This window comes from Penicillium daleae, assembly GCF_028827525.1.
Source record: "Penicillium daleae strain IBT 16125 chromosome Unknown utg000001l_segment0_segment0, whole genome shotgun sequence".
NCBI classification, from domain to species: Eukaryota; Fungi; Ascomycota; class Eurotiomycetes; order Eurotiales; family Aspergillaceae; genus Penicillium; species Penicillium daleae.
In genome coordinates this window covers 1015473-1035888 of record NW_026623149.1, presented here as the reverse complement: position 1 = coordinate 1035888, position 20416 = coordinate 1015473, and the positions used below count along the sequence as shown (strand labels likewise).

General features: G+C 50.0%; 6 protein-coding genes across 6 annotated transcripts; 5 read left to right on the top strand and 1 right to left on the bottom strand.

Moving 5' to 3' along the window:
• Positions 1-63: 63 nt before the first annotated feature.
• Positions 64-2359, top strand: N7458_000330 (glycosyltransferase family 2 protein; the record flags this gene model as incomplete). The annotated part of the gene is made up of 4 exons (XM_056903724.1): positions 64-101; positions 177-1046; positions 1574-1865; positions 2246-2359. 4 exons carry the CDS (start codon positions 64-66, stop codon positions 2357-2359), a joined length of 1314 nt encoding a protein of 437 aa, XP_056771491.1.
• Positions 2360-4263: 1904 nt separating this feature from the next.
• Positions 4264-5461, top strand: N7458_000329 (ATP synthase complex assembly protein ATP12; the record flags this gene model as incomplete). The annotated part of the gene is made up of 2 exons (XM_056903723.1): positions 4264-4558; positions 4671-5461. The coding sequence occupies 2 exons, from the start codon at positions 4264-4266 to the stop codon at positions 5459-5461; spliced, it is 1086 nt and encodes a 361-aa protein (XP_056771490.1).
• A 466-nt stretch (positions 5462-5927) lies between these two features.
• On the top strand, positions 5928-10184 carry N7458_000328 (OSBP family protein; the record flags this gene model as incomplete). The annotated part of the gene is made up of 5 exons (XM_056903722.1): positions 5928-5947; positions 6250-7490; positions 7565-8971; positions 9055-9356; positions 9414-10184. The coding sequence occupies 5 exons, from the start codon at positions 5928-5930 to the stop codon at positions 10182-10184; spliced, it is 3741 nt and encodes a 1246-aa protein (XP_056771489.1).
• Positions 10185-10622: 438 nt separating this feature from the next.
• On the top strand, positions 10623-12365 carry N7458_000327 (putative mRNA processing protein (Mss51); the record flags this gene model as incomplete). The annotated part of the gene is made up of 3 exons (XM_056903721.1): positions 10623-11499; positions 11579-12236; positions 12341-12365. The coding sequence occupies 3 exons, from the start codon at positions 10623-10625 to the stop codon at positions 12363-12365; spliced, it is 1560 nt and encodes a 519-aa protein (XP_056771488.1).
• A 380-nt stretch (positions 12366-12745) lies between these two features.
• Positions 12746-13612, top strand: N7458_000326 (fungal specific transcription factor domain-containing protein; the record flags this gene model as incomplete). Its single annotated transcript, XM_056903720.1, has 1 exon — positions 12746-13612. The coding sequence occupies one exon, from the start codon at positions 12746-12748 to the stop codon at positions 13610-13612; it is 867 nt and encodes a 288-aa protein (XP_056771487.1).
• A 2401-nt stretch (positions 13613-16013) lies between these two features.
• On the bottom strand, positions 16014-16814 carry N7458_000325 (periplasmic binding protein-like II; the record flags this gene model as incomplete). The annotated part of the gene is made up of 1 exon (XM_056903719.1): positions 16014-16814. One exon carries the CDS (start codon positions 16812-16814, stop codon positions 16014-16016), a length of 801 nt encoding a protein of 266 aa, XP_056771486.1.
• Between the last annotated feature and the right edge of the window lie 3602 nt (positions 16815-20416).

Here is a 20416-nt window from a genome sequence, read left to right as displayed (position 1 = left end):
AATCACAAGGACCAAAAAAAAAAAAAATCAAGACCCCTCGCGGCGTGGTCATTGGAAGACGCTATGGCATTTCCATTCCTGCGCGCCTTCGTCGCCCTGTTGTCAGTCTAATCGCTATCAAACTCGAAACTATACATCCTCCTCCAAGACAACGTAAACTAACCATCCACAATTAGCTGTTATCGCTACTTCCGCCTCGTGGTCAATCTAGTCTCGTTCTGGACTTTCAAGCCAATTCCACCCCCCGAGAACCCCAAACTCACCTCCCAAGATGTGACGGTGATCATCCCCACGCTGGAAGGCTGCGGTGAGGAACTGGTCGAGACGATCCGATCATGCCTGGAAAATCAGCCCTACGAAATCCTCCTGGTCACCATTGAGGCCAATCGCAAGCGCGCCGAGAAGATGCTGAGTGCGATGCCTGCCTCTCAGTCCCGAATTCGCCTATTCACCGTCACCCACCCCAACAAGCGCCGCCAAATGACCCGAGCCATTCCCGAGGTCCGCACTTCCATCACCCTCTTGGTCGACGACGACGTGAGCTGGCCCTCGACCGTGTTGCCATGGATTCTGGCTCCCTTTGAGAAAGATGAGCGTTACGGAGGCGTGGTGACCTGCCAGCGATTGCGCCGAGCCGCCTCGCCCACGTTCTCCCAGCGCATCTGGGGATTCTTGGGCGCTTTGTATCTGGAGCGACGCAACTTCGACTGCGGTGCCACCACCAATGTGGACGGGGGTCTGCCGTGCATGTCGGGCCGCACCGTGGCGTATCGCACCAAGATCCTCCAGGACGAGGGCTTCACCTTCGCATTTACCAACGAGGAGTGGTGGTGGGGGAAGTATCAGCTCAATGCCGATGACGACAACTTCATCACCCGCTGGATGGTCTCGCATGGCTGGGAGACTTATATGCAGTACCACCCCGAGGCCGAGGTGCTCACCACGCTAGAGGATAACCCCCGATTCCTGAAGCAATGTGCGCGCTGGTCCCGCAGCAACTGGCGCAGCAATCTCACCAGCATGTTCCACGAGAAGCATATCTGGTAGTAAGTCATACCCTTCTCTTTTTATTTATTTTTTTCCCTGCCCTTCCTGCATTGCCTTGGGTTGTTATCATTCATTGGTTTGGAGACCAATTGAGAGCGTCCCTATCTACACAACACATCCTATTCGACTTTTGGTCACCTATACGCGGTTTCTGGATGAATTTTCTCCGAGGATTTGTCCGTCTTTCCTCGAAGCGAGAGGCTCCTTTTACCGACTGAGGACACCGGCAGGATCCTCCTGTGCGCTGCAGTAAACCCCAAGCCCAATAGGTGGGCAACGACGAACAAAAGTACCGTCGGTGGCGCCGGAGAATTCTCTGGGAACCTCGTCGGAACTCAGTTTGGCCCTCGCTCTTTCTACCCCATTCATAATCCCCTTTGCGTGTTTTTTTTTGTTTTTCGCCTTGTGATTTTGTGATTTTGATAATATTGCATGGTTGATACTATACTGGCCTTGCCACTGTTATCATTTCGCCATCATATATTATTTTTGTTATGATTTTCAGCCGCAGCTAATCATCTTCCAGTCGCCAACCGTGGAGTGCCTACGCGGTACACTTGACCACCTTGTCGCCCCCGGCGCTACTCGGCGACTTGCTCCTCGTTTGGCTATGCCACAAGGCTAGTGTGGGCTGGGGCGAGGTCTCGCACGATCGCGCCATGACCTCGCTGTATCTGTGGATGTTTACGAGCAAGTGGATTAAACTGCTGGGCCACTATATCCGCTATCCGGTTGATGTCTTCCTGCTGCCCGTGTCGATCTTGTTTGGGTATTTCCACGGTGCCATTAAGATGTACGCGGTGATGACTCTGAACGTGGTAAGTGTTTCTACTCTTTTTTTTCCCCTTTTCATTCCTCCAATTTTGCGAGGGTCTATCGTGGACAATTCTGTTTTGTTTTGGTGGTTTTTGCGGGTCGCAGGGGGGGGGGACTAGTTCTTACACTTCAGCGAGCCCCTCCTTTGGCCCCGAGTTTCCCCCGCCACACACGCCAACCTCATCAAGCGCTTTGATCACGACTCCTCCTTCTTGCAGATGCCTTTATCCACCTTCTTCCCGTGCCAGCCAATTTTTTTTTACTACCCATGATTCAAGTCTTTTAATTGGCTGGATCTTTGGCCCTTTCTTGTTGCGACCATTGATGCTTTTCTCCGTGTTTCCCGGAATTCCAGCTGATTCAGTGCCTTTTTTTTTCTTAGACGACTTGGGGTAGCCGTGATGGCGCCGATGATTATGACGCCGAGCGTATGAAGAAACGCACGGATGCCGATCGCAGAAAGCAGCCCTACTACCCCAGCTATCTCACCAAATAAGCAGTGGTCTCGCTTGCGAAATGCCCACGGAGACTTGTCTTGATCTCTCCCGTCTAGACCAGCTCGGATTGGACCATGCTTGCGACTTTCTCTCCCTCTAATCCTCCTGCACGGGCGAACATGGCTAGCATGTGCTGCTGCATTTCCGGATGCTGGGGACCATGCACACGCTATCGTTTCCCCGCTGAAATCGGGGCACTCGGATCAGAATATTTGAGGTCTGGCTCCTTCCTTTTGTCGCGTTGCATGCATGACGGACTCCCGGCTGGTCATGGGCTAGGCCGCAGTTCTTGATCTACTTCTTATACCCCGGGTAAGAAGGCCCTGGCAGATGTACTGGCCACGCTCTGCACAGTACCCAGGCTACTACTTACTCGAGTGCCTCTTTTGTCCTTTTGTCTATTACGATGAAATGCCGTGACGACCATTGTTTCGACCATGTCCGACTTGAAATTCTGTTTTGTGTCTCGGTCCGCGATTCTAGATGCGTCCAGCGCTTTTGCCTTGTTTTTTTGTTTTCTCATTTCCTCTTTGCTCTTAGCTTCTGTTTTTCTCTCTCTCTCTCTCTCTCTCTCTATCATATTTTGCACTTGCCCACTGATTTGGTTGTTGCAAATTCTCTTGCAGCGCCCTGCATGGATCGAGGGAGAGTGATACTCGTCGCGGACTCCAGTTCTTCCATTTCTCCCAAAGTTGCCCTTCTAACGGGCATTTGGGGGTCCAGAAACTGGCGACTGGGTGACTCTGCCAATCCGATGAGAGCCTGGTCTTTCCTCTCCCCTCTCGTGTCCAGCTTTTGTGAGATCCGACAGAACCTGATGCGTGGTAGTACGACCTTGATTGACGTCCCACCGCTGCTTGACCTTTTTTTATTTTATTTTATTTTTTTTTACTTTCACAACTTTGTTCCCTCTTCTCTGCGCATGATTGGTTTCCAAAACAAAGAAGGGTGGCCAGCCTCAAGATTTGAAGGCTTCTTTTTTTTATTTTATGTTTCTCGGTCTTCGTTTTTTTCTTTTTCACCTCTCTTCTTCGCTTCTTGTGTAAATTACAAAAGCATGGGCGGGTTTCGTCGTTTTGCACTTGTTCTCGCGTGCTCTGCATCTCGATGTTCTGTTCAGCTGATTTGATTCCCCTGAGTCTTTTCCTCTTTCGTTTTCTTCGTTTTATGCCGGGGATCGCATTGCAATATCTTGATTTTTTTGAGTTCCCTTTCCTCCTTTTCCTGGACAAGAAAGGACTCTAGATACAGGGTGGGAGGTTAATCCGATTCTCACTTTATTATCTTCCACTTCTGTTCTCGGTTTCTCAGTATTTTGAGTCTTTCCACAATTCGTAATGAGCTGGAATACCCGTTGAACGGAGCTCCGCTTGACTGTCCTTCCTAGCACGTATCCGGTAGTGAGGTACCCAGGAGCATTCTTTTGTACAGACATCAGCCCTTGGTTGCCTGAAACTATTGTCATCGTGGATGCATACCGAATGATAACTCTCCACCTTGATGCAACTATGCAGTTGTTCCCGCCAGATAATGCCGGTATGGGAGTCTATGTACGGACTCGCTGTGGACTATTGTATGGAGGAGACCCGTGACTCTAGTCTATATCCAATTTAGCTAAAGTCCAGGCAAACTGAACATCGCCACCCAATGATTCGCAATTAGCTATAGTTATCCCACAGAGAACAAACTCAAGATCATGCTAAATTATCCTCTACTGGAAAACAGCAGGTAATTGTAGTAAATCCTGTCGAGATCTCCGTATATCATGAATGTATGCGGTCAAGGTAAACCACGGACCAATTCTCGGCGGGCCGAGAACAAAAAGTTCCGACTTGCCATCTCCGCCCGAGTTTCGTTTCTACCACTTGTGACGAAAGCGCTGAGCCGCCTTGACTTTCTACCAATGGCCATTATTCCTCGCGCTGCCTTTTCGGCTCGCCTCCTCGCCGTGACGAGGCAGAATGTCCCCTTGTGCCGCCGCATTCACTCGTCGCCCTTGAGGGCCGCGGTTGCGCATCCCATCACGGCCCACGGTCCGCCACCAAAGGCTCCTGCGCCTGCGCCCGAGTTTACAGAGACCGCAGAGACACAGACGGCTACAGAGCTGACGAAGGACGGCCGGGATGTATCACAATTGAAGAAGCCGGTTGTACTGAAGAAGCGCTTCTGGAAGGATGTCCATGTTCACGGGAAGCCCGGTATGTGCATGACCAAGACTGGGAGATGCTATTCGCATGGTCGCCAGTAAAACCTTTGTCCTTTGGGAATTGATTATCAAAGACTAACTATTCCTTTGTATCTGTTTGGCAGGTGAATACCAAGTGTTGCTGGACAAGCGACCCGTACGGACACCCTCGAAGGATATCCTCTCGATCCCCCCAACCAAGCCTCACCTCGCCCATGCCATCGCTCTTGAATGGGATGTCATGACATCCGCCCAACAGGCCCTCAAGAGCCACCTGATCCCCCTGACCTCTCTCGCCGCCCGCGCCTCGGACATTGTCCGCGAAGATGCCCAGGGCGAACGCACCACCCGCGACCAGATCACCAGCACCGCCATGCGGTACCTGGATACCGACACCCTGCTGTGCTGGGAGCCCGAGCGCACGAACCGCGCGCTGGACCGGGTGAGCGAGGAAGAGAAGGTCGAGAGTCTACGTGATATTCAGATGCGGGTTGCAAAGGACACTATGAGCTTCCTGTCTACAAAGGTCTGGCCTGGTCTGGAGATCGTGCCCATCCTCGACGCGGAGAGCATTCTCCCCGTGTCCCAGCCGCAAGCGACCAAGGAGAGCATCTGCACTTGGGTGTCTGAGTTGGATGCTCATGATCTGGCGGGCTTGGAGCGAGGCATTCTGGCGTCGAAGAGTCTACTGGTCGCTGTGCGGCTGGTGGTCGAGTGGAGTGAAAACTTCCGGCATCTCCAGCGGCACGAGGCGAAGAAGTTCGGTCTCGAGGAGGCGGCCGAGGCGGCGAACTTGGAGGTCAAGTGGCAGACGGATATGTGGGGGGAGGTGGAGGATACTCACGATGTGAACAAGGAGGACTTGCGGCGGCAGTTGGGCAGTGTGGTGGTATTGGTGAGTGGTGAGACGAGATAGACGGGAAGAGAGAAAGAGAGAGATTCGTTGATGCTACTTTTGTATGATATATACTGCTTCTACGGAGGAGGGACTTGATCCTCGAGAACTCGAGGGGTACTTGGTTCTCCCATCTGGGGATGGACAATAGCTATCGCTATCTCCATTGTACAATTATTATAGAATTGACGAGTTCAAATTCCGATCATCGAGATCGGCCATCCAAACCTGCAAGTCCTACGCCATAGCAAAGTATCCAGGAGAAACAAGAGACCTTCGTAGCCAGTGGGAGTTCGAGTACGGAGTAGGGCTCCGTGGGATGTTTTAGTATCGAGCGCTGCGCCGCCGTGCCAAGGCGGAGCGATCTGCGCTGCTTTGGCTTTCGCTTCTTCCCCCTCCTCTACAACAAAATCCAGGGCTACGGACGATTGTCTTCCTGGCTTCAGGGTTCACTGCAACTTTGTGCCCCTGCAAGAATTTGTCAACCATGTCCGACAGACCTGAAGGGTGAGTCCATCTATACAACCCCCGTCTACCCCTTTAAAACAACAAGCACACGGGAACACATCTCCGGACTTCTACTCAACGACCCATGGTTCGCTGTCCCGCGGGTGGCATGACGGCGTCTCTCGTGGACTTCCTGCATGGAAAGCCTCGTTATACCAATGCTGGCCGAGGACTAGATTGGATGCAGAGACCCCTCCAGCTCGAGTTCCAATTTAATCAGCGACCAGCGAACCAGCGAACCACATCGCGAGCCTATCACATGTGAAGCAGCCTTACTTACTGACCATGACCCCGTCTCGCAGGCACAAGCGCTCCCGGAGCGCCCTGGCGCTTGCCCTCCTGCATCGCGACAAGTCCAAGGGCGAAGACAAGGACGCAGACGATACAACCGACAACTCTTCTACCGGCACTGCCTCGTCGAATGGCTCGCCGCTTGCCCACAACCGCAGCAACAGCCGCAGCCGCCTGAGCCGAAAGAAGACCGTCTCCCCTCCTGAACCCCTCCTCGAGCATATCCCCACCAACACGAGCTACCCAAGTGTTGACGGCGACGCCAGCGTCAACGCCATGGAGCAAGTGCCCTCCGTCACCGTGAACGAGAGCGGCAGCTTGTCACTCGACCAGTCCGTGCGGACCTTCCGTTTGTTCGAGATCCTCAGGAGCGGTGACACTACTGCCATCTCCAAGGCTCTCAAGGAGTCTAGCGATCCCCAAGTGGCAAGTAACTTGTATGGTACTACCATCCTCCACCTGGCCCTACAGTGTGCGGAGCCCCAGGTCGTCGAGTTCGTACTCTCCTCAAGCGAGGATCTGGATATCAATGCGCGAGACCGTGAGGGCAACACCCCACTCCACCTAGCGGCACAGCTCGGCCGTGTCGCTCTAGTCAAGGACCTGCTGAGTCGGCCATCCGTCAACGATGCGATTGTCAACTACCGCGGCCAGACGGCACTCGACGTCGCCCGCACGCCGGAGATCTTCCAGCAGCTCCAGCTCGCTCGCTCCCTCTTCATCGACAGCAAAACGCAGGAGATCCAAGATCTGATCGCCAAGGGTGATTACGATAACCTGGAGAAGTTGCTCGAAGAACCCCGGGTCGAGGGCATCATCGATGTCAACAGCCTGGACCTGGTCACGGATCGGACTACTGCGCAGACTGGCGGTACCTTGCTCCACGAGGGAGCTCGCAACAGGAATGTCCAGCTCATTGAGCTTCTCCTGACGCATGGAGCGGATCCGTTCCGCCGCGATAAGAAGGGGAAACTGCCGCAAGATATTACCAAGGATGACAAGACCCGCGCTATGCTGAAGAAGTCACCGGCTGCGGCGATTGCCCAGCGTGGAATTCAGGAGAAGGCTATTCTGGGGAACAGCAATGCTCAGGGATTGTCGGGTCGTGTGTCGATTGGAGAGGCACCCCTGGCTGGTAAGGATGCTCGTGAGATGAAGGGTTATCTGAAGAAGTGGACCAACTACACGAGTGGTTATAAGTTGCGGTGGTTTGTTCTGGAGGATGGCGTATTAAGCTATTATAAGCACCAGGGTAAGTTGTGATTGTTTTATTTGGACATTTCTTAGACATTTCGTCTGATCATTGTCTCATCTTCTACTTGACAGATGACATCGGCTCTGCCTGCCGTGGAGCTATCAACATGAAGATTGCTCGGTTGAACATGGACGCTCAAGATAAGACTCGCTTTGAAATTCATGGCAAGTCCTCAGTCAAGTATCACCTCAAGGCGAACCATGTTGTTGAGGCAAAGCGCTGGTTCTGGTCATTGAACAATGCCATCCAGTGGGCCAAGGATGAAGCCAAGGAGGAGGAGAGGCAGCGTTCGCAGAACGCGGAGGCCCTCCGCCAGGCAAAGATCGACCAGATCGAGGATCGTTCAACAAGAACACCCTCTGAGTCTGGTCTGAGCCACAAGCCTAGCACGAAGGGCTTAGCTCCTCTATCTCTGAGTGTTCCTGGTGGTAGTATCACGAGGCTTAGTACCCATGCTTCGCGGACTACTCTTGAAACCACTCTTGCAGATGAAGATAGTTCTGTCTATGGCTCTGTTGATCAGAGTATCTCTCCAAACGACGTAAACCGTGTGACCAGCCACGTTCCGAGTGGTCCAGATGGAGAAGGCGAAGACGAGGATTATGGGGACTATGCTTCCAGTCATGAGGACGCGCCAAATGAGGACAAGGATGCGCTTAACATCACCGCGCAGTCTACCAAGCTCCAACTAGATCTCCTGGCCAACGTTGCCGCATCTCTGCAGGCCGAACGGGCCAAGAATCCTGAAATGTCGATTTCCGACCCCGCAGTCGAGCAGGCTTTGGGTGCTTATGAGGCTGCTGTCAGCAGTCTCAATGGCCTGGTGCAAAATCTTCTCAAGATCTCGCGAGATCGCGATTCCTACTGGCAGTACCGGTTGAACCGGGAGGAGTATCTCCGACAAATGTGGGAAGAGAGTATGGCCCGCGTCGCACAAGAGCACGAGGAGCTGCAATCCAGAATGGGTGAGTCTGAGGAAAAGCGCAAGCGGACTAAGAAGGCTCTGAAGGAGGCTCTTGAGAATGCAACGGCGAGTAGCCGCTCGATGAGTGGCCCGCCATCTCGCATGCCGATGGATGGCTCTGCGACTATGGAGTCCAGCCAGCCTCAGATTCGAGAGTTGAAACTTACCGCGAGAGATGAGCAGCCCGGCCAGGCTCCTATCGAGCCTACTCTCGTCCGTAAGCCGTCGGTCCTATCGCAGATCAGCAGCTTGTACGGCTCTGAATCGGACGGAGACGAGTTCTTTGATGCGATCGATGCAGGCGAGATCGAGGTCGAGGAACTCCAGGAGAATGAGGAAGCAGAAGAGCCTCAGAATGAGAGTGCTCAGGCTCGCGCAAGCAAGCTTGTGGTGGTCAGGGGTTCTTTCAAGGGTTACGAAGAGCCTGTGCGCCAGCGTCTGAAGATGGATAATGATGATCGGCCTAAGATTTCCCTCTGGGTGAGTATTTCCGACTGCTTTGATGTGCACTGCTGTAGACCTGTCACTAATCAGCTCCTCCTCAGGGTATTCTGAAATCCATGATTGGAAAGGATATGACCAAGATGACTCTACCAGTGTCCTTCAACGAGCCTACTTCCTTGCTGCAGCGTGTCGCGGAGGATCTGGAGTATACCGATCTTCTTGATATTGCTGCAGACAGGTCCGACTCTATGGAGCGTCTTGTTTATGTTGCCTCGTACGCTGCTAGTGAGTATGCTTCGACGATTGGGCGTGTAGCGAAGCCGTTCAACCCGCTGCTTGGTGAGACTTTTGAGTATGTGCGGCCCGACAAGGGCTACCGGTTCTTCGTGGAGCAGGTTAGCCATCACCCGCCAATTGGTGCTGCGTGGGCTGAGTCACCCAAGTGGGATTACTGGGTATGTTTCTACTTACAGATTCACTTTGGGTTGGAACCAGACTGACAACATTCACAGGGCGAGTCCTCTCTCAAGTCCAAGTTCTACGGTAAGTCATTCGACATCAACCTTCTCGGTACCTGGTTCCTCAAGTTGCGCCCGGTTACCGGCGGAGAGGAGCTGTACACTTGGAAGAAGGTCACCTCTTCTGTGATTGGCATCATTACCGGAAACCCTACCGTTGATAATTACGGTTTGATGGAGATCAAGAACTGGACCACTGGCGAGGTTTGTTACCTCGATTTCAAGCCTCGCGGTTGGAAGGCCTCATCCGCCTACCAGGTCTCTGGTAAGATCGTTGACTGCAACGGCTCGCCCCAGTGGACTATTGGCGGTCGCTGGAATGACAAGATCTATGCTCGCCACACGCCCGGCTTCGAGGCTCCCGTCTCTGGCCAGGATCCTGAGTCGGCCAAGACACTTCTGGTCTGGCAGGCACACCACCGTCCGACGGGTTTGCCTTTCAACCTGACTCCGTTCGTCATCACGTTGAATGCCTTGCCCAAGGGATTGAAGGAGCACCTGCCCCCTACCGATACTCGGCTGCGCCCCGACCAGCGCGCGATGGAAGACGGCGAGTATGATCTTGCTGCTACCGAGAAGCATCGTGTCGAAGAGAAACAGCGCGCCAAGAGGAGAGAACGCGAGGCCAACGGCGAAATCTATAAGCCACAGTGGTTCATCCGTGATAGATGTCCCATCACCGGAGAAGAGTTCTGGGCTCATACTGGCAACTACTGGGCTAGCAGAGAGGCTGGCGATTGGAGCAGGTCGGAGGATATTTTCTAACCGAATTCATTGGTTTGGACACTGCATTACCCTTGAGATCCCTGCCTTGTGACTTATACCCTCTCTCCCTGTATCTTGTTGTAATTTTCTTTTTCTTTGGGTTCTTTTTTCCGTGAAGTTCGACTTCGCTCTGTACAAGACTCTCTTATTGTTTGGCAGCGTTCATGAATACATACACGACGCAAAACGAGCTTTTGTCGATATCGTTGTGTTGTTGAGGTTTAAATCAGAGTTGTTAAGTCATAAATATTTATCTGTATGAAGACTTGGTAAATGTTTCTCAGCATGTAGTTAAAGTTAGAAAGAAGTCTCCGTATGATGTTCATACCCTCCGATGCATCATGCAACTCTCCACAGCTCAGTCACGTGCCCGAGACCTCCGCTGGAAAAACGGCCAGACCAGCCCGCAGGCTTTCACCTTCACCACCAGAATCAACAATGGCAGGAGGATACACCTGTGCTCAATGCCTTCAGGTGATCCGGCAGGGCGTTCGTGCCGCCGGTCCCTCAGCTCGTCTACAGAGCCTCGCCCATTCCCGCCGGCGATGCACCGTCTCCCCGTCGTGGGCTCGCAGCTTCGGCTCCGAACGCAACAACAACCGCTCTCTAGGCCTGAAAGCTGCAGATCAGAGTAATGGCGTGTCTGCCAAATCTACCTCGCCTGCGAAGCCATCCGCTTCGGCATCAAAGCCCTTTTCCCAGCGCGCAGCCTCTACCTCCGTCGACTCGCATACCCTCCTGAAACCAAACAACCTCTTCCACTCCTTCTCGAACTCGCCCTCGCCCGCCATTCGCCAGCGCGCAGCCTTCATCAAGCAAAATGCCTTCTGCCCACACCCAAGCCACCAACAGACCCGCGCCCCATCCTCCCCGCACGATCCGGAAGCTCGCAAAACCGCCGTCACCGACGAGACGAGCCAGCCGCCAGCGCACTCGCATTTTGAATGCCCCGACTGTGGCGTCCCAATCTACTGCTCGGAGGGGCACTGGATGGATGATTTCGAGGCCCACCTCGAGGTCTGTGAGACTATTCGCCAGATCAATGAGGATGATCATGACTTGAACTCTGGCCGGTTCTTCCCCGAGTTCTCGTACCCCGGTGTGCAGGATGATAACTTTGTGATCAACATGACCAATTGGGATACTTATATGTATACCCGCGAGTTTGAGGCGATCAACTCGGATCGGTCTATGCGTCAGGTTACCCGCATGCTCACGTATCCGCAGACCATTGCGAGTGTGCTGCATGAGCTGAGCCCGTACAGTGTTCGGGGCAAGGACCGCTTGACGCCTGAGGGATTGAAGAGTTTGAGCGGTAAGTTATACAATCTATGGGGAATTATTCTGTTTAAAATGCCAAAAATCAGCTGACAATTTCTTGTTTTTTTTTTCAGCTCTGCGCTACTCTCTGCACCCGCCCAAGACCGGTGAAGACATTGACATCAAGGGTCTGCGCCTCAAAGCGCCCCCAGTCCGCATTTTCATCCTCGGTGCCCGCGCCGAGTCCTCCCTGCCTCGGGACGTCTGGCTCCAGCTCTCCTACATGTTCCCCCGCGCCCTGCTTCACCTTGTCTTCATTGGCCCTGAGGCCATGGCCAACCGCGACGCCGAGTTCCCGCTCCCCGAGCGTACGCCATCCAACCCCTTCGGCGGTATCGTTGAGGACCGTCTCGGTGGCCAGATGAAGATCACCACTTACGTCGACTACTTCCACACCATGTACGAGGCGCAGTACTTCCAGCCCTTCGACCCGTACCTAGACTGCTTCATGCTGTTCCACCCCGGCTTGGGTCACCCAGCCTCGTCGCACGAGTGGGCCAAGACCCTACCCCAGCTGCTGGAGACCAAGGTGCCGATTCTATGCACGGGTTATACGCAGTGGGATATGGAGCGTGATATCAACTGGGTGCACGAGAAGTGTGCTGGCGAGTTTGATATCCTGCTGGAACCTGGCGAGAACATCTTCCGCAGTCTACGCTGGGATCTGAATGATATGGATCCGCATGATGTGTCGTGCGGAAACTGGGGAGTGTGGGGTTTCCGTGGCAAGAGGTATGTTTTTCTCCCTCCATTTTTCTTAGTCATGACTATTGGCCTTGAGTTTAGCGGTCTTTTTGTATTTGGGCTTCTTTGCTAACATGAAACTTTTCTTACAGATACGAAGCTACTATGAAGGAGTAGGCTTCTCACCTACCGAGATCAGAGATACGGTGGGATAGAAAGTATAGGTGCTTGTTTTGTATGATATTGAATATGTTCTGTGGGAGTCCATCCACTGTGTTATTAAGTAGACAGATAGATCGACGAGTGCTCTCCTCTTATGTGGGTATCATTTCTTTTTCTATGCTTTCTTGTATGGACTATATCTAGTTGTAAAATTGATGTGCCGTCGACTCAAGTGTCGTAAATTTCAGAGATCGCAAGGGTCAAGATAGCCACGATTCTTGGGACAGAGCGGCGGCATCACTCTCGCCCGGTTGGTCATATCAGCTATCCGCGTCGATGCCTTGCCTTCTCCCCTGCTGGCTGAGCCACGCTCGTATAACCCATCTTCGTATTCAATGGCAGCGGAGGCTTCTCTTCCACCGCACCCTGCCGCAGATCATCTGGTAGATGTCTACTTCCAGTACCACACGCCCCATTTACCCGTCGTGGAGCGTTCAAGGGTGGAGGAGGCCATGGAGAGCGCATATCAAGCCAAGAGTGGCCAACAGCTCCCGGACCGCGCCATGGAAAGGGACGTTTTCATATCTTTTATGGTTCTCGCCATCGCCCTCTGCGATGTTTCAAACCCATCTGGAGGTCGACCAAGTCAGAGTGAGGGATGCTTCAGGTCAGCCATGAGTTGGTACGAAAAAGTCGTCGTGAGCTCGAAAAGTGATGTCGAGACCCTCCGCACTATCCTCCTTTTGGCTCAATTTATTGCATTGTGTCCTTCTCGGGGGAGTCTATGGCATTTGAATGGTATCGCTTTACGCTTATGCGTTGACATAGGCTTGCATTGGGAAACTGAAGATCATACCGCGAATCTTGATCCAGCCATATTATACGACCGCCGGCGTCTATGGTACTCCACATACCAATTTGACCGTATTTTGTGCATCACGCTCAGTCGCCCTTTTGGTATCATCGACGAAAGTATACGTGTGCCACTTCCAAATCCATGGGCTGTCTCTCGAGGGACCTCTGGCACCAAATCCATCGAACTGGACATCCATAGCCAACGAGCTCATAACCACCTGTTTACTTTATCAAAACTTGAGTCTGAGATAAAACATGTGCAACATAACCAAACTTGGGCTCCGAAAACAGCTTACCCCAGAGCAAACTATGCGGCCTGGTTTCAGGATATCAAACCTCGTCTTGAGAGATGCTCAGCAGTGCTGCTCAGTGGCCTGATCCCGAGGACAGCGGGCTTAGTGACATGAGCTCTGACTCAATGGTAAGAGGAGAGTCTCATATATTCTTCTAATACTTCTTAGGCTAGAGACCTATCTGAATAAAAGGCTGTGGATCTCACAAATATTTACCTCAAAGTATTGTACACCCGTTGGTGGGTGCAATGCTTTTTTTTTGTCCAACGATGACTTCACAACAAATTAAACGACTAATCTCATGATCCACCTAAAACGTTTCTAGATAACAAGATAATTTGGACTTTTCGTTCCATTACGGTAATATAGCCCATTAGGATTACAGAAGTTAGAGATTCTACTCCGAATGACGGAGTTGTCAACCGTTTTGCCCTGATTGCTGGCTGAAGTCACTTGATTTTCAGCATCTTGCGGGGTAATTAGTCACATGACTAGTGACGTGGATTTCTTCCTCGTCAGATTGCTCATTGAGCATTGCAGCAATCATCTTCTTCTGTTGATTGAATCTTTGATTTTTATTTTGATTGGTTTTAGGCCTAATTGGCCAGGGTTTCCAATCAGCTGGCCTGCCAGAAGGATGCAGATGCCAGCAATCAGATACTGTATGATTACGCATATGGCAATGCGTGCAGTATCTTCCTGAATTTGATAATTTTTTCCACGGTTTCTTGCTAATTCGACGATTTTGATTAGCCTGACGATTTGAACGATGATTTACCTGATGATTCGGCTTGCGATTAGCCTGATATTTTCTTTGTCGATTGATATGTTGATTGATTTGACGATTTGACTGGCTATCAGTCATGAAAATTTGTTCGCTGGTTTGCATATGACCGCGCGATTCGTCAATCAGATTAGCGAGTAGCGATTCGATCGTGTACGATTCGGCATCTCTGCGAAGAGATTGAATGATGTTTTGGATGATTGGTGCATATGATTGGTCAAGATTATTGAGCACCCATGCAAAAACGATTTGCTTAGGGAAATCAATCCCTAGGCTTGCCAATTCGATCAGCAGACGTCTTATCTCAGTAAGATAGTCATGCATGCTATCGAAATTGCTCAATTGGCTATTGAAGAGTTTCTTCAATATAAGGAATTCAGTAGTGAATCCTTTTGGCCGATATTGAGCAGCTAAGGCTACCCATGCTTGATAGGCTGATTTAGTGTCTCCTAGCCAGAAAAGCGGGCCATCTTTGCATGATAATTTGATGGATGACAGGGCATCTCGATTTATCTGATCTATAGTTTTGCATCGATCAGATGGTATAGCTAGCTCATTTTGGCCTATCTCAGAGTTAGCAGGGCTAGATGATCTTCCAGGTCTTCTTCTTCCTGACCAAATCGCAGTGCTTCTGCAATCAGGTGATCTTTGATCAGGTGGTAGAGCAATTGCTTTTTCATAAGACCAGTGCTGATTAGGAATCTGGCCTTGCTGAATAGCAGGAAGCTTGGTGTAATCGAATCGAATAGCATCGATCAATCTTTCTGAATCAAGAATAGCTTCGATTCGGATAGACCATGCAACATAGTTTTCTTCACCCTTAAGAGGATCGATATTGTGTTTGTTGATCATTTTGAGTCAAAGAAACTTGATTGAATATTTGAAAAATGATTGTTCTTGTCAAGAAAGTCGAGATTTCTTAGTGTTTCGTATAGAGAAGTAGACGCGACCGGTAAAAATCGAGTATAAATTTTTGAAAGCAAGAAGTCGGAGGAGCTTTTTGTTTTTCTTTAAGAGAGAGAAGTTTCTCTTAAAAGTAAGGGATTCTTCGTTGAAGATAGAAGATTAAAAAGTGGTATAAGCCGAATTGAAGTAGGATCAATTCGGGCTCATAACCTGTGAGCAAGCTATCTGCTGCGCAGGTAGGTAGAGAGGAAGAAGATTGAATAAGATTTGAATAAGATCGATTGATCTTTCTTCCTCTTAATTGAATAGGAAGGATAAGTTCAATTCGGCTTAGAATAGATCAAGATGAGAGAAAAGTAAAGTAGGACTGAAGCTTAGTTGATTGTATTGAATCGTCTTGTTGCTTGATGTAATGAACATTATTGTTAAACATGATAATGAGATCTTGGTAGAGAAAGTAGGGCATATTTATAATCAATATTTTATGCAAACTTATCAAACTTGTTTCTTGCATATGATCAATCCAGATAGATCTAGATGCATTCTAGGCTACTAGCACATACATATCTTACTTGCCAGGTGCGAATGTCTTGGTGGGATACAATTCACGCTCTATCTTCTGAATCGGAGAATATTATACTGAAGTGGTTGCAAAGTCTCACAATTGGGTCATGGCAACATTGCTAGCGTACCTGTAGTTGAGCTATGTGCTATGAAGTAAAGTGATGCTTTATCTATATGAAATCAAATTGCAATCTCATTTCAACCAACACATACAATCAATGTCTCAGAATCCTGAGGTCATAATAGATTCCAACAGGCACATCATAATTCGGTCTGCTGCACGGCTTCCACTGCTGTCGTCGCCATTGAGGCTTTCATCACAGTCTGCGCAGCGGCTGAGGGTGGGTTGTCGATAAGGTCCTCATAAATAATTGGGTTTGTGATGAGGCGTGCATCGCGCAGCCCTAGCTGCCAGCGTTCGTAACCCTGGCGAGGCACAGAAGTGGTTGTCCACATCCCGCTCTGACGGAAATCGTTGGTAACGGCCACAACGACGTCGACTGGAACATTTGGAAAAAGCTCGGCGAGCTCGTCCTGGAAAGATTCTGCCTCGTGCTGGAGGACCCAGTCTATACCCTTCTGAAGGGCGATGTAGAATCGCTTCTGTGCCTCGAGAATTTCTGGAGTAGTTGTTGCAGTTTCCCGGTAATAAACGCTCCAGGGGATGTCTCCTTGTGTGACCATCTGCATTGCAATAGTCACATCGGGATTATGCGCGACCATGGCCTGGGCAGAAAGATTGTCTGTGACAAAATAATCACCCATGCCACCTTGGAATAAGTCGCCCAGCATTACACCGTCTAGATCTTGGATATAGTCCACAGGTCTTGCATCGATGCCGTTCTCGCGAAGTAGCATCTTGAAGAAGAGGCCAACACTGGCCCCGCCACCGGACTTCATCAGGACAGTACGCCCCGCCAAGTCAGCCTGCTTGAAACTTTTGTCGGCGGTACGTCGGATCAAGGCGAGAGGCGACCGATTCGCAATCTGCGCGAATACGGTGTAGTTCTGTACCCTTTCGCGGTACATCGACGGCACCCAGATTCCCCCCAAGCACATCATTGCGGAACCTTCAGCAAGCGCGTCGAGCACTCCGTCCCAGGGTGTAGGAATGTTGACTGCTACATCGAGTCCCTATTCCCGGAAGAAGCCATGTCGAAGGGCAATATATTCCGGGAGATAGTTGAGGTTATAACCAGTGGCGGTAAGGTGGAAGGGCTGCATATTTAGCCTCTTCAAGTGTCGGACAGATCTGGATAGAAAGTGCAGCCCAAATCAGAGTATGGTTATGGAAAACAGGATACACGGAGCTTTGGTGGGGTGCCACGAATAATCGTGGACCAAAAAACGAAGTCTTGAAATCGTCAAAATATGTGCTGGACGAGACAATTTTATTGAGAAACAAGTTCACTTAAATATCTGATTCCTGTAGCTAACAGCATTGAAGAGAAGAGTCTTTATCAGCGAAACCTCGCGATGCCGACTTTCTATAATTTTCGGAGAATCCCGACGGTCCATCCTGGAGAATCCCGATTTTCCCTGTAGCCCCGATGGCTCGGCTTGCAACTAGAATATAGGGACCTGTGAAATCGACGCCGAAAATGACAACCTCTGGCGCCAGAAACGGCCTCCTTTCCACCCGTAACTTTAGACAGCGAGCCGCCGCTTGACCTCCCCCCGCTATGCTGCACCCAACCAGGACAGTTAGTCATCCGCCTTCATTGTTCTCCCCCGTTTCCACCGACGACCAAAACCACACGAAAAACGGCTCCTCTCTGCATCTAAACCCAGGGACCCCTCCTTTTTGCCTAGCTAGGTCGAGCGGCTATAAGATACTTCTTCTGTCCTCTCCCCCGGGGGTCTTTTAATAGTCCTCTCCGAAGGATAAGACCATACTCTAGATATAGATATCTTTATATGACCTGTCGGTATTACTAGTGTAGTGGGTGAACTGCTGACGGATTTTGGTGGACTGCCAGATTGGGTGGTCGGCTGCCTCGGGTGTCGAACTCATTGGGTGCTTTAGTCTGGTCTGTTTCTGTACCCTTGTTTGGCTTCTTTGCACTGGTTGGTTAGTTTGATCTGTTGATTAAGAGAGTTGCGTCGAAAGCCCTCAAGCAGAAGAGGGGAAGGAGATCAGGGACACACACATTCTTTTTTTTGATATACACACAGAACTACATGCGCGTTCTGCCAGTCTTTTAATTTCAGTCAATCCAGTCTATTTTCTTGCATCTTTTACCGACACTTTTCTTCTATCTGATTGGCCCATTCGGTATTGGTCTTCGCACTTGCAGTACTCGCCCTTTGGTGGGTGTTGTATGTCATCTTTCTGCCCATGCTGGTGGTGGTTTGTATGGCTCCCAGCCCTTTCTTCGATTGCCTATCTTCCTCGTGCCTCAAACTGTCTGTTTTGCCCAGACTGCCATCGCACATCCCCTTGTTTATTATATATACCCCTTGGCAAGACGGCGAGTGAGCTCAACGCTTATCTAAACTGTCGAGGCTCAAGTGGCCTACCGAGAAGAAAAGATAATCAATTGGAATTTCAAAGCATACAGAAAATCGATAAAGCAGAAATATCTTATCCATGGATACTATCGAACAAGGAAATGTATTTTGCTGAGAATCAAAGTGACTATTGAATCAAACACAAGCTCGCTAGGTAGAAATAAGAAGTTAAGAGACGGTACTTACACCCATACCAAAATTACTTTCTTCGGCCCGAAACACCTAACTGGCAATTTTGCCGCCTATGTAGGTCCCAAGTATTTATCCCTCTTGGTATTTCCTAACAGGGTCTGAGAACATAGTATATAATATCTGTGATATAGGCGCAGCCGCCGATATAGGTATAAGTATAGGTGTAGGTGTCAGTATACATATAGCTATAGGCAATTCTCAATAGCATTAGACACGTAATCTTTGATAAAATTAGGCGATGAAGGAGACAAGTAGGGCTTTCAACACACTACTCTGTCTTAAATACGGAGTACAGTGGTGTCAGTGGCCGTTCAAAAGTATTTGGAACAGTACTCCGTACTCCGTACTTCCCGCCCCTACCGCTTTTCTACACCGCCTACCTATAGTAGCCACATACGTGCAAGCGGTCGAATCGAGTAAATTCGCTTAAAGTATTCGCTACTTTGTTAATCTAGCTAAAGCAATACCTCATCATGTAGAGTAGGTCATTAGATACCGAAGATGGCATACTAGTTATTGAGATATTGAATGAATTAGGTGGTTTAATCGCCAGAAAAATAAGTGGGCCATGTAGCGTGTTCCAAATACTTTTGAACGCTGACTGTACTTCTATGGTGGCACTATACCTAGAAAGGGAGAATCCAATACCATAATATGCCAACCAACCCGCTTTCTCACAAGTTTGGGGGCGAAAAAACTCGCACAGCGCACAAATATCGGAAAACAGATGAGTAAGCCATATAGGTGCACCAATAGAAATCACAATGAGTCTAATTGTTATGGCCCCTAGCTGGCAATTGGATGGGCAATTTACATGACTAATCTTGACGGATATACAGCATCTCCTTTCTCCGGGTATCCACCTGTTCGACTTAACCTCAGAATACCCCACCTCCGTTGCCTGAACCAACGCAACGTCAGAACATAGACTAGGACTGCATGTCTAGTGCGACGATCTAGTCACTTCCTGGTCTACAGTCATGGCCATCGACGATTCTAGATATACCTCTCTTACCGAGGAACCGCCGCGATTTTTCTGGGTAAACTATGAACAGGACAGATCTCAGAAAAAGGCCCTTGCGCGCTATAAACATTCGTTTCTGAAAAATAAACATTACGAGGCGCGGAGAAATCAAAAGATGCAGCATTCGATGTCTTGGTGCCAAAAAACGCCATCCCATTATGATCCTCTGCGGTCGGATGGTGGCGTGGCCAATCAAGCGAGCGATGATAACAATAAGGATTCGACCGACAGCAGCCAGAAGAAAATCGATGGTAATACCGGCTCTACTTTTTCCTCCTCGGAGATTGTACTATCGCGACCACCGACAATAAGAGTAATTGATAATCTTCCCTCGTCCCCGGACTGCCGGGCCGACAAATCTGACATCTATTTCCACCATTGTGAGTGAACCTCGTTTGAGCACCAAAACCAAGGCAAGAATCGCGCAGATTAAGGAGTATTCACTCACACAGCCCAGACCGTTTTCAGGCATCCAGATCGAGCTGGCCTATTGATTTCCACGGGATGTCAACATGGTTTTGGCAGAAGACTTATGACTATCCCGCGTTGGGACATGTTATTCTATCGACCAGCGCATCACTGCTAGCTTCGACACTACGACTTCAAAACGCCTCTCCAACGGCTATAGGCAATGCAACCAAGGACTCATGCCTCTTCCGGTCGCAAAGCATCAAATTACTACATCAGATGCTGGATCACATACCTCAGACCTCTCTTGAATCGATCATATTGATTGTTGCGCATCTAACTTGCATAGAGGTATTGTCTATCTTGCAAATCTTTTTCTCAGAATAGACATAGAACTGGCTAATAAAGAATCACCAGGCAGCTGAGGCTAATACAGTGGCAGTCGATGCACATATACATGGCCTCAAAAAATTGGTAGATATGGCTGGCGGACTGGATATACTAGGAAACAAAACTATCTCCACAGTAT